The sequence below is a fragment of the Myotis daubentonii genome, chromosome 7 (genome assembly GCF_963259705.1).
Source record: "Myotis daubentonii chromosome 7, mMyoDau2.1, whole genome shotgun sequence".
In the NCBI taxonomy this organism is placed as follows: domain Eukaryota; kingdom Metazoa; phylum Chordata; class Mammalia; order Chiroptera; family Vespertilionidae; genus Myotis; species Myotis daubentonii.
Genome location: NC_081846.1, coordinates 56,830,319 through 56,843,595, shown reverse-complemented (window position 1 = coordinate 56,843,595; position 13,277 = coordinate 56,830,319). Strand labels below are relative to the sequence as shown.

Below are 13,277 nucleotides of genomic sequence, written 5' to 3'. Positions count from 1 at the left end.
GGCTTTTCGTTGAAAGAGCATAGGTCTCATCAGATCACAGTCTGTGTGGAATAGAACTTCATTTACCCACTTGCCAAGTCAGGCCATAGCAGGTGGCCCGTTTAGGCTTAACATCTTCACGTCTGCACATGGCTCAGTCCCATGTAAATCTAAAATATTCATAGGCAGTGTGTGCACATAGAAAAGATGTCAACCACAGAAAAGCGCATACCTTCATGCACGCTCCTGTTCTCAGAGGCAGCCCCTGGTTCCCCTGTGTGCCCTTCTAGAACCCTTCCTGCATGTGCCTATGTGAATGTTTACGTATATTTATATATAAACACAGCGTGTGTGCTTGTGCATGCATACAGGTACCCACAGGAATACATCCATACACTCAAGGAATGTGCCATTCGAATAATGGAAGCTTTTATTTTAATCGTCAGATGGTTGAGGATTCCCTCAAGTTCCTTTCCTTGTGCACCTCTCCCACCTCTTTGTCTTGTGATAGGAGCACACACCTTTCTGACCACCTTCTTGAGTCTGTGGTTATCACCCCAGCTGCACATGAGAATCCCCCGGCGAGCTTTGAGGACCTGGCCTGAGCCGTACCCTAGGCCAGTCGGGACAGCCTCCCTGGAAGGGCACGGGCTTCCTTCTGTGCCCTCGGGGAGACCCTCATGTGTGGGAGCAGCGGGCCTGGCAGGTCTCAGAATCTGAGTGTGGTGGGTCCCTCAGGACCCGGGTATCGAACACCTCTGATGAGGAAACGTAGAATAATGAGTTCCACGCCCGTTCAGGATGAACCCTGTAGGCTGCTGCCTCACTGCTTCCTTCACCCGGGCCAGGCAGAGTGGCAGGATGCTTTGTTCTGTGTGTCCGGAGTGGCATTCGCTGCCTTCACCCGGGCAGAGGGGGCAGGCCCCAAAGACGGCAAGAGTTAAGGAATTACAGTACACGGTGAAACGAGAAGAAACTATTTAGGGTGCCCGATGACTAAACATCTATCTCGGATCCACTTCGCTTGTATGGTAACAGCATAAGGTGTGACTGAAAGGAAATTAACGATCGCGGGGCCTGGGCGCCTCCCAAATGGAGTGTTCCAGGAGCGCCGTGGGGCTAATTAACCAGCCAGCGCGAGAAGTGAGAACAGATGAGGGAACAGCTTCTTCCCTGCGTGGCCCAGTACTGCGTGTAGACAGACCTACATACACTATTTTTGGTTTTCCCTATTAAATACACAAACGGCGTCATGGTGAAAGGCCTATGTCAGTAGCCTTTTCGCAGGGCAGCGTTACCGAGAGAGAGAATGGACTCCGGATGGGACTGCCTGGGTTCAAGTTCAACTCTGCCATGTGCCAGGGTCCTCGGGCAAGGTACTGGATGCTTTCTGGGCCTCAGTGTCCTTACTGAAGGAGGGGCATAAGGTTAGCACCTACTGCATGGGGTGGTTGGGAGGATAGGAGAGCATAGATATGAAGAACCTGAAACCCTGTCCCAACACATAGTATGTCTAAAGAAACCATGTTTTTTATTTTTAAGGGTACCCCTCCGGGGCTTGGGAGTGGGGTTTTTTCTGCGTTCCTGTATTCTTAAAACTCAGCAACTCTAAATGGTGACACGCCTTCAGGGGAAAACTTCGGCAATCAGAGGAAAGAAAAGCCAGCCCGTTTCCTCATCCTCTGTTTCAGGATATAAAGTACGTTTGTTTCTGTAACATTGAGTATTAAGAATGAACGGTGAAGATAGTATGTACCGATTTCTGTTTGGAACCCACTTGGTCAAGTTTTGAAGACAAAAGGCTAAACTTGTCCTATTGACCAGGTCTTTCTGTATTCTGGGGGGTTTGCTGCTTTGTATTGTTTGGGAATTAGTCACAACTGTGTGAATAATATTTTGGAAAATTGCTTTCTCAGAAACATTAATCATTCTTTTTTGAAAATGCGCATGAACAAAATCAGTCTGGCTGGATAGTTGGGGAGATCCTATAAGATGTAAAATGGTTTAAAGTGCTTTCCGTCTCAGAGAGTGCCTTCCGAAGACTCTGAAAATGATATTGGATCTTGTGGGAGGAAATCTTTTCCAATTTTCTGGGTTTCTGTAAATAAATGTGAGTTATATGGTTATAAAGCCTTATGTTGGAAAATATGTTTAAGAAACAGTGCACTCCCGGGCAGGGACGGTGTAAGAGATGCCTAACACATTTAATGCCCCAGTTAAGCGTATCGCCCAAGTCCCGATTTCTGGAACTGGCGACACAGACATCTTTTCTCTTTCTATTCAGAGCCTCCATTTCCCCTCCTCCACCTGGCCACTTCAACAGCACAATAAATGGAAACCTTATTTCCTGCATCTGCAGACCTATTTACCTGAATGTCTGAGCTCACCCTTGGCTTTCTCGGGTCTTTCTGAAATGTGCTTTTGCTTTCATCTCTCTGGCTCCATTGCTCTCGTTCTTTAAAGCCTCCTCTAATCCCGCACTCCGTGTACTTTAATCTGTAGGGCTGGACACGGCATTCTGCATAGCCGCCTTTAAGCATGCATTATCTCCCAGATTCCCATTCCTTCTCATTGTGCATTTAAATCCCTTTTCACAGTCTGTAAAAGTGTGTGTGTTGGGGGGGGGGGGAGGTAAAATGAACTATTATCAAAACCCACTTTTGCCAATTTAAAACGCCTAATTGGATGGCTTTCTCCCCTTTGATAGTTCCATTATCTTTGCAAACTGTGACTTGGATTTGCAGGTCTTTGTGTGTATGTTTGTATTTACTTATGTTTATTACAAATAGGAAGAACCTTATGCCCTGTGCCCTTTCTAGCCTTTTATTTTTGGAAACCAGAGAATTTTGATGATTTTAAAATAAGAAAAGGGGTGTGTGTGTGTGTGTGTAAATGACAGACTGTATGTGACCTGTATAGCGAAAATGTGCCGACCCCTTATAGCAGGGGTGGGGAATGTCCGGTCTGCAGTCCCTCAAAATCATTTACTCTGGCCCTGCCAAGGCATTAGGGGTGAGTTAATTAAATGTTTGACCAAATATAGCAGGCTAGTTTTTAAGCTGATAATTTTGAATGGCCCACGAATGATGTTATAAATATCCAGATGGCCCTTGGCAGGAAAAGGTTCCCCACCCCTGCCTTATAGATTTAACTCACTTAAAAGCATGTCTCTTTAGGAGAATTTCCTGTGTTCCCCCCCCCCCCACCCCCCAAGTGAAGTTCTTAATCATGTAGGGTAGTGGGTACATCACAGCCTGAGCTGGCTGGTTGGGGAGACTCGGGGGGAAGCCCTAACCTTCTCGTCATGGTTAACCCCCATGCTCCAGCTTCCTGCCTGTGAAACAATGACTGGACCAGTGCTCTCTGGGATTACCCGCATCTCGGGCCGAGGGTGTAAATGTTCCACGGGAAACACCTGCCGGCGGAACGGGAGGAGGCCTGGCACATCCTCTGTGGTGGACATCGTGGTTTTCATACGCGGGAGAGGATGCACCATCCTGCCTGGCTGGGCCTTTCTGCAGCAGCGACATGAAGTGTGCTTCCCATCACTTTACTGAGGAGGGAATGACACAGATCACAGCTACAACAGAAACATGGATTCAGGCTCAAAGAAACGTGCCAGCCCTGCTGGTCGTTGGAGTGACATGCTTTTAATCCCTCCTAAACTGCTTTAATAAGCATCTGCTGAGGAATGTTAAATCAGCGGAGAAATGCTGGTTTCTGTTGCGCAGACCGATATCGTATAGTTCTCACGGATGCCCCTGAGAGAGCCTCGCCATCTGCCTGGCGTCGGCCGCCTCCTTGTGATGCGCTTGCCAGACTGACTTTGACCTGAACCCCTTTGCCCTCGCGCAGTTAAAGCACCAGGCTCGACAGCTTCTGTCTTTAGCTTCTCAGCCACTGGATCACCCCGCGTGCTTTGTGCCACCTCTTCATACATAAAACGTCTCTCCTTTTCTTATAAAAGGAAGCTGGAAGCTAGGGATCTCTCATTGTGTCTGCAAAACAGACCAACCGAACAACGTATTTGGGACTGATCTTACAGTGCGATTTCAAACTAAACTTGAAATGAAAACCCGTCCTTCCCAAACGTCATCTCTGAGTCACGTGTTATTGCCGACCGCATGAAACCAAAGTGCCCGAGCGCAGCTGTGCGGAGGCTGAAGGGCCTGGTGGCTGCAGCATGCCCTGGAAACTCCCCCCCAGACTTGCAGTTAATGGAAATATTTGTACTGCTTGATATAAACAAGGTTCTGGGGCAGTTTTTCTAATTAGGAAACTCCAATTCTCTTTTAGCCTCGAATCCCCAATTTCTCTTGTATCCCCTTAGGGCAGCGGTTCTCAACCTGTGGGTCGCGACCCCTTTGGCAGTCGAACGACCCTTTCACAGGCATCACCTAAGACCATCCTGCACATCAGATATTTACATTATGATTCATAACAGTAGCAACATTACAGTTATGAAGTAGCAACGAAAATAATTTTATGGTTGGGTCACAACATGAGAAACTGTATTTAAAGGGCCAGAAGGTTGAGAACTACTACCTTAGAGAACACTAAGTATTTAAGAAAATAAACCCTGTCTCAGCAGTGAGCTTTACTTTTGATTTCTGGTATTGTCACAGTAGATGCATTTCTCCCTAATTTTGTGTTCCCATTCAAATTCAGGGAGTTGAAATCTGGGCTGTTTTTTTGTTGTTGTTTTGTTTTTGAAGTGAACATACCATGATTTTATTGTCATATAATCACACAAAATATGAAGCTTAGAACTGGATCACTTGACCCTTTCTCCTCTTATCTCCTCCCAGTTCAAAATGCTTGCATCTCTTCATAGCCAGCATGCTCTTAGATCTGCAGTTAGGCTCCACGCATTCAAGCCTCAGCACAATCTTCTTTGTAGTTTTAGCCTTTTTTCGGAAAATCGGCTTAGTCTGCCCACCATAGCCACTTTGCTTCCTGTCATAACGCCGCTTTCCCTGTGCACACAGAGAATCCTTGCCCTTCTTGTACTGTGTTACTTTGTGGGGCTGATGCTTGCCACACTTCTTACAGAAAGTTCGGCGGGTTTTAGGAACGTTCACCATGTCCGCGAGAGCTATCAGCAGGGAAAGGAAACTCTGGGCTGTTTTTATAAATATATATATTTTTACTGATTTGGGAGAGGGGGAGAGAGAGAGAGAAACGTTGATGAGAGAGAATCATTGATGGGCTGCCTCCTGCACGCCCCACTCTGGGGATCAAGCCCACAACCCAGGCATGTACCCTGACCGGGAATGGAACTGTCACCTCCAGGTCGACACTCAACTGCTGAGCTACTGGGCTGTTGTTTTTATAGGTCAGAAATACTCGTGTGTGAGTGCGAAAGACAGTGCCTGTCACCATGCCTGCTCCTGTCAGGAACCCCCCAGCCATTGACTGCCCAGGACGGAGCTATAGGGGCATAAGGGCAGCCATGGGCAGGGTGGTTCTCTTCTCACCACATGGAGACCCAGTGCCACCTCTTCAGGGCCCCACCTCACATCCTTTGTGTGTAAACCCCCTGGGGTTGTGGGCTGTGGCCTCAGTGCTTTCCAAGTTCTCTGTCTCCCGGAGTTTCTTGCTAAACATCCAGGAATCAGGTGACCAGGCGCCATTCTTGCAGGCACAGCACCTGTTTGCATTCCTGAGATGACACCCACGAGCTGGCAGGGACTGGTCACGAGAGCCACTTGGATAGCATTTGTCAGCCTAGTTTGCTTGTGGAAAACTGTCTAAAGCTTTCCAGTTCTCCGTATATTATTTAAAGATTGAAGATGTTTTTAATCATCAGGATAATGACTTACCTCCTCCTCTGCCTGCACTTCCTCAGTTGCTTCTCAGCAGGGGACAGGGAGGAGTTGATGGGGCAAGAGGGACAGTAGGAGAAGCATCTGTGTCTGAGTGCTTGAGGCCTGGATTGGGGGGCGGGGGGGGGGGGGTTTCTGGTGAGGCTGGTCCCGGCCTATATATTCTCTTCTGAGTTACATATGTAGTCCCTTCACTGTAATTGCATCCTCAGTATTTTTTCTTTGCATCTGCTTACTCTAGAATGTTTAATGTCATAACAGTAAGCTTGTTTGTCCTTAAGTTTATTTAGGGACTGAATGCCAAGGAGAACCTGCTTTAATAAGTGAGCCATGGTTCTGGTCTCGGGACGAAGGGTTTGGGCTGGTTGAGTTATAGGAGGGTCCACCCTATGCCATGGGGCGTGTGACGTGGGTCAGATGAGAGAACTGGGGAGGAATGTTGAAGTATTCCAGACTCTCTTGGATTTCTTTTTTTTTTTAGAGAACTGGTAGGAGGCCGGAGAATTGTGGAATGGATCTTATTGTTTGAATCTATTCTATTGATACCTTTGTAACCCCCTCCCTTTCTTTAGGCTGAAATTAAATCTTCTTGTGGGTCATTCATACTTGACCTTGATCTAATCTGCGATCAGTGGCTTTCTGAACCCATTGTTATGAATGAAACCAGACCAGTTGGTATGGTGCAGAAAAGGGTATGGGGCAGTTTATTGATGCTTGAGGGGTGAAACCTGAAGTTTCTCTCACCGTGTTAAAAGTCCTTAAGAGTGGTAGAGAGGGGGAAAAAGTTGTTAAAAAAAATTCAGTGCACACACATATGCTCTATGGGAATTACATTCTAAGAATGTAGTTCCTAGGAATTAAATTTGCTTCCACCTGTGATGGCTGGTCTAACCTAAGGTTTTCTTTCTACTCTCCAGGAGGTGACTTTGGTCCAGAGACCTCCCCTCCAGGCCTGCCCTCTGGCCTTGGTGGCGACTTTTCTGTGAGCAGTCTTCCTATGGCTGAGGACACCTATAGGGTGAGCTTGGCCAAGGGTGTCTCCATGTCTCTGCCTTCATCACCTCTGCTGCCAAGACAGTCTCACTCGGTGCAATCAAGATCAAACAAAAAATCCCCAGGTAAGCAAGCAACAGAACAGCACCCAGATCAAGGCCTTGGTTATATATGCAATACACGCATTGAAATTAAGCAAAACTAGTGCCTATAAGAAATCTGGGAGCAGGTTTTTTTCTTTGTACAATGACTTTTGAAAAAAAGGAAATCTTAAGAATCATGAATAAATTCATTTTCTTAGTTCAACTTGTGTATAAAATATATTGATTACCCAGGCTGTACTTTTATAAAGATTCCAGATCTTGTTATCAATATTAACGTTAACCATCTATTTTGTTGCTTTCTTGCTCATGAATTAGGGAACACTTTAATCTAAACACACTGGTGCATTTAAAGGTTTTGGATTTGGGCAAGTGTAATCTGATAACGGCTATTACTACCGAGTGTCATACACCGATGTATTTTCTTTGATTACATCATCTGGCATTTGAACAGCTATAAAATTTAATTGTTTGTGAAAATTCAGACCTGTAAAGTGGCAGGGACGGGATGGATGGATTATTTGGTTAAAGTCTTTTTCACTTTCCTCACGCTTACCAACTTTTTATAGTTAACATTGCCAATACAAACCCAACGCTACTTAGCTTGGAGAGGTTATGAATCAGAGGGGAGGAAAGCCTTTCCAAAATGCTGCTACCTGGGGTCATAAAAGTCCGTTGACCTTCTTTCAGGCTCGCTGAGTACTTGTTTGCTGAGGGTGGGACGGTTGGGCCTTCCTGATTATGGGGCCAGTGCAGAATGCTCTCATCTACACGTCACGTGTTTGGAGTTAGTCTAAAATGTGCCCCGGACTGTAAAAATTGTGTTTGTTTTCCTGGCTTCCTCAATATTTGTGTTTCTTGATATCCTATGCATTATTTCAGAATTATTTAGTGGCTGTTTGCAGTTTGTGGGGAGGTAAAATTAAGAAGGCAGCTTTCAAGGCTTTGACTGTTAGAAATGGCACTATGAGTTGGTGAGTGTCCAAAATAGTTGATGATTCTAGAACTTTCTTATTTTGGACAACATGTTTACAACCCAGTCATTCGCTGGAACTTGGAGACCTTTTTGGTATGAAGCGATTTCCTGTGCCAAGGAATTTGACCTGTTTATCAGTATTTGGGGAAATTCCTGGAATGTCTTTTCTTCCTTCTCTTTGTCCTCCCCCAACCGCTGTATCTCTGGCAGATTTCTTCTTTTAAATCACAATTTCCATACTGCCTTTCTATAAACTCTGCACAGTGTTTTACTTTTTCCTCTTATCAGCCACATCACTTGTCCTTTGCCCTTGAAGTCGTGTGTTTATGCACTTCCCACGTCTGATGGTTAGGGACCGGGCAGGTGTCTTCTGTAAGCATCCCTCATCTATATAAAATAGATAATAGAATTCGAGCCCATCTGGACTCTTGAGGGACCTCGGTGGAGGGTAATGGCGAGTGCAGAGAGTGGATTGTTAGGACAGTTTCCCCGTGGTCTGCGCTACTGTAGATGACTTGTTGCTTGAGTCTTGGGACAAGCACACACTTGAGAGGCAGGGAATACTGCATTTCAGATATAATTTCATTATTAATAACAAATTCACTCTTTGTTTTAGTAGGACTTAAACCTGCTTTTAAAATATATTTTTATTGATTTTAGAGAGAGGAAGGGAGAGGGTGCCTCCTGCACACCCCCCACCGGAGATTAAACCTGCAGCCCTGGTGTGTGCCCTGACTGGGAATCGACACTCCTGGTTTATGGGCGACACTCACTCACTGAACCACACTGGCCAGGCTTAAATCTTCTTTTTAACTGCATTTGTTTTTTCCAGCTTCATTGAGATACAACTGACACATATCCATACAACTTTATATCTGTATGTATTGGAAAATGATTACATACAGGTTAGTGAATGCATCCATCACCTCACACAGTTACAATTTATTTATTTGGTTAGTTAGTGGCACTTCAGTGGGACGTTAGGTAGCAGCAGAAGTCCCTGACAGGCCTTGGTCCTGTGTCCTGACCACATGACATGTCTTTGGTTTTGAGAAAATATTCAAGAGTTTGTTTTTCTCCGTAGGGACAACATTTACTTCTGCTAAAATCTTTGCAAGGCCTTATGAATAGAAGGAAGTAGTTCTGCAACATTCAGCCTTTTCATGGAGTGAAGGAAATATTCTCCATATTAGAAAAAGTGGGCCCAAATGCTAACTAAACACACTCAGTAGGTTCTTCTCCAGCGGAGCCGTGCGTGTGTCGTGCCCACATCTGTGTCTCCCAGTGGTACCTCGGCTTTATTTTCTTCTCATTTTTATTCGAAAAGGAAAGGTAAGGGCAGAGAAGCTTGCTTAACAATGGCAGTGACTCAGACTCCATCAGACAAAGAAACAGCATTTTCCCCACAGCATCTTACACACGGATTTCTGTCTAAGCCATATTGTTGGAAAACTATCCAGAGCCCTGATGGTCTACCTGCCTGTAAAAATAGCTGGCATATGGTCGTGCACGTGCAGTGGATGTAAAAACGGCCATCTATTTAAAAAGGTAGCCCGTGGTTGCTAACCCTACAGCAATCACGGTGTGCTGTGCGTGCAGCGCCCCAGCTGTGGAGCCCTCCACCTGAGCGGGATCCTGTCATCTTTCAGATCCAGCTCTGAAACTACCTTGATGACTGTTGTTCTTATTTTTAAGACAAAACCCCTTTCTTTCTCTTTTAAGAAGGTGCTTAAACACACACACACACACACACACACACACACACACACACACACACACACACACACACACACACACACACACACCACCAAACCTGTTTTACTTGTTTGGATAGAAACTCTTCACTAATTGATGCTAATCAAGAAACTGTCAAGGACCAAAACTATTTATTCTGGCAAAGGTCAAATTCCATAAACCCCTGTAATAGGCACTCACACAGCCCGGGTACAGTTGGTGGTTAGCTCCTGGGCCATGGGAACTCTGGGCCAGACAGTTTCATTAACCTTGCAGTACTGTGACCCTGCATTTTACGTGACTGAGCTTCTTACATTCCACTTAGATTCCTAATTATTATTTTTATTTCCTGTCCTCCTATCTTGCTCCATTTGTTTATATATTTTTTACTGCTAGTTGAAAGATGCAGTTTTCTGAGTATTTCAAATTCGGGTTGTTGTTTTTTTTCTAAATGGAAAAATACATTTTCTGGTCATGAAAACAAGGACCAGGGTGCATTAAAGTAATTCTGTGGCTAGTGCAAGCCTTTCTGGATTAAGAATTCATTAATGTTTGTAATGTATCCTTTTGTCTTCCAGAGAAGAGCAAAGCCCATTTCCTGTGGTTTGTTTATTAGTAACATCATTAGTTACTTTCTATTTGGATTACATTTCCCAGGTCACTTCAGGCCCATTATGAAACAATCCAAAGGTACTGCATGAAGGAGAAGCAGCCTTTTAAAACGCTGATGGTGGGGACAGCAAATGGTGACAAGTGGGTGATGCTGCTTTTCTCTCGTCATTGCCTGTATGGGGGGACTGGGTCCTGCCGGCTGTTTGCACCTTTGCTGCTTCCAGTTCCAGGTCTGTCTCTGTTGACAGAGCTGAGGTAGCAGTTTTGAAAACCCCTCTGGCTGTCTGTTTCTTTAAGGCGGAAAACCTCAAAGCGGACAGGCTGTAAAGTGGAAGTCATTCTGCCCTTTGATTCTTGGACCTTGAGTTCATGTCTGCCAGGCCCCGGCCTCCCTCACCCGCTAGAGCAGCGGTTCTCAACCTGTGGGTCGTGACCCCTTTGGGGGTCGAACAACCCTTTCACAGGGGTCGCCTAAGACCATCGGAAAACACATATATAATTACATATTGTTTTTGTGATTAATCACTATGCTTTAATTATGTTCAGTTTGTAACAATGAAAATACACCTGAAATCAGATATTTACATTACGATTCATAACAGTAGCAAAATTACAGTTATGAAGTAGCAACGAAAATAATTTTATGGTTGGGGGTCACCACAACATGAGGAACTGTATTAAAGAGTGGCAGCATTAGGAAGGTTGAGAACCACTGCGCTAGAGGGTTTCTTGTAGAAAACTGGAGATCCCAGCATAGAGGCAGAACTACTCTTAGCGTTTTGATTTTTCTAGTTTTTTTATTTTTAATCGACTCCACCTAAACCTGAGACCACATGTGCTCTGCCTTTTTTCATTTAATAGTATATCGTGAGTAGTTTGCAATTTGCTTGAAGACCTTGATATTTAATGTCCATTGTTTCCATTTCCCATTCCTGATTTTTAACGAATTTTAATGTACGGGTCAGTAGTGTTCATTACATTCACAGAGTTGTGCAGCCAGTCTCCAGAACTCCCGATGTGAATGTTTTTGTCCAGTCATCTCAGTAATTTGTAATACACAGCTGGTATCTCAACAGTGGCGGTTCCCAGCAGTGGAATTATTGAACTAAGTGGACTGCGTATTTAAAGATTCTGGATACATACTGTCCAGCCACTTTCCAGAAAAGCCTCATTGATTTCGCACGCCCTCTGGCATTCTCAGAGACGCTTCTTTTGGAGCGAACCTCTTCCGGGAACAGTGTTAAGTGCATGGTGCTGGTAGGTGCTTTGTCCGGCTGAGTTGGGAACTCCCAAGAATTAGAACGAGGAGGCTGAGGAAGTCATTCTGGAGCCTTCCTGGTTTGAACTTCTTTTGTCTACACCTCTCCGACAATTTCCATTTTCTTTCTTTCTACAATACTGTCGGGAATTATCACAGCTGAGTCAGGTCAAGTTCAAGGTCAGAACAACACTCAGCTGGCTTCCACTTTTAGCTGCCACCCCAGATCTGTGCTTTGTGGTGAGGATCCTGGAGGATCATAGACAAGTTAGCGTTGGCAAGGCCGCTATCGCACATCCATCAGGCCTATTTGCAGATACGGAACCAAAGACGGCTCATCTGTACGGAACTTGCCCCAATGTACAAGTATTGGCGGATCTTGGCCTAAGCCCAGGTCCCCCCCTCTGTCTCCAGCACATTCTCCTATGCCGTCTGCACTGTTCTGTCTGTCCATTGTTGGCCCATGGGCTGTTCATGACGTGGCTTTGTGTTCTGGCTGCGTGTACATGGGGAGGTCATAGGCTTACAGTTGTCCACACGTGTGTCTGTGAGGCTCCTTCTCGGGGCGGTGGAGCATAACACAGAGAACGCGCAGTCCAGCAAGCTAGTTCTGGGCTCTGCCTTCACCTCTGAGTGGTCAGGGATCTGACCTGCAGCAAGGACAGTTTTGCCTGCTGTGGTCAACAGGACAACATTCTGTTTTTCTCCTGGAGACTCGTTAGAGCAGCGGTTCTCAACCTGTGGGTCGCGACATCTTTAGCGGTCGAACGACCCTTTCACAGGGGTCGCCTAAGACCATCCTGCATATCAGATATTTACATGACGATTCATAACAGTAGCAACATTACAGTTATGAAGTAGCAACGAAAATAATGTTATGGTTGGGTGTCACCACCACATGAGGAACTGTATTTAAAGGGCCAGAAGGTTGAGAACCACTGCCTTAGAGGGTAGCCTCCACCGAGGAGTTGGTGGCCCTGCCTGTGCGTACTGCCATGTTGTCACCGTGACAGGACACACACACTTTCTGTTCTGTGTTCACACCTAGAACCGGGTGCCTGCGTTTGCCCCACTGTGAAGCTAGGACCTTTGCGTGTCATGTATTCCCCTGCCCCTGAGTCTTGATTCACCCAAATAGGATTTGGCTGTTCCCTGAAACCACCCCAGAGTTTTAAAGAATCCTGATGCCTGGGTCGTACCTTCAGAGATTCTGATTGGATGCATATGAGGCATGGCCTGAGCATGGGGGTTTCTTAAAAAGCTTCCCAGGCGATTCACACATGTACCACTGATGAAGAATGTGATTATCTCATTTCTTTTCGGGTAAATACATAGGTATTTGTTAACTTTATTTTCTAAATTTTAGAAGTGATATTGGAGTAGGAAAATACATTACAAAAATGTACAAAATAAAGATATAGTAAATCTTGGTTCCCTTCATACCCCAGAAAACAACTACTTCTGACGCTTGGTTGAATGTCTTTCCTGCCCTGTTTCTGTAGTGACGTATTTGCCCATTCCCCCAACCACTGGACAAGTAAGAGGTTCCCAGTTTTCCACTAAATAAAGAACAGCAGAAGAACATTCTTGAATATTAATTTAAAGGCATCTTTCATTAAACAGACGAACAATTTTCAACCTTTTTCGTCTCATGGCACACATAAACTAATTACTACAATTCTGCAGCACACCAGAAAATGTATTTTTTGCCGATCTGACAAAAAAATAAGTATCATTTTGATTCATTCACACCAGATGGCTATTGTTGTGTTGGCTGTTGTCATTTTTTAAATTTGATA

At 45.1% G+C, this 13,277-nt stretch overlaps 2 protein-coding genes across 16 annotated transcripts in view; one reads left to right on the top strand and one right to left on the bottom strand.

Annotated features, from left to right (window-relative positions):
- Positions 1 to 13,277, top strand: part of TANC1 (tetratricopeptide repeat, ankyrin repeat and coiled-coil containing 1) — a 240,703-nt gene that overhangs the window by 97,597 nt on the left and 129,829 nt on the right. For 13 of the 15 annotated variants that reach the window (XM_059704351.1, XM_059704352.1, XM_059704359.1 and 10 more), the window contains one exon: positions 6,722 to 6,922. The exons of the other annotated variants lie outside the window; for them this stretch is intronic. In XM_059704351.1, the coding sequence (XP_059560334.1) occupies positions 6,722 to 6,922 (201 nt within the window). The remainder of the gene's footprint in view (positions 1 to 6,721; positions 6,923 to 13,277) is intronic. 15 annotated transcript variants of the gene reach the window in all.
- On the bottom strand, positions 4,728 to 5,087 carry LOC132237979 (large ribosomal subunit protein eL42-like). Its single transcript, XM_059702501.1, has one exon. The coding sequence runs from the start codon at positions 5,061 to 5,063 to the stop codon at positions 4,743 to 4,745; it is 321 nt and encodes a 106-aa protein (XP_059558484.1). The 5' UTR covers positions 5,064 to 5,087; the 3' UTR covers positions 4,728 to 4,742.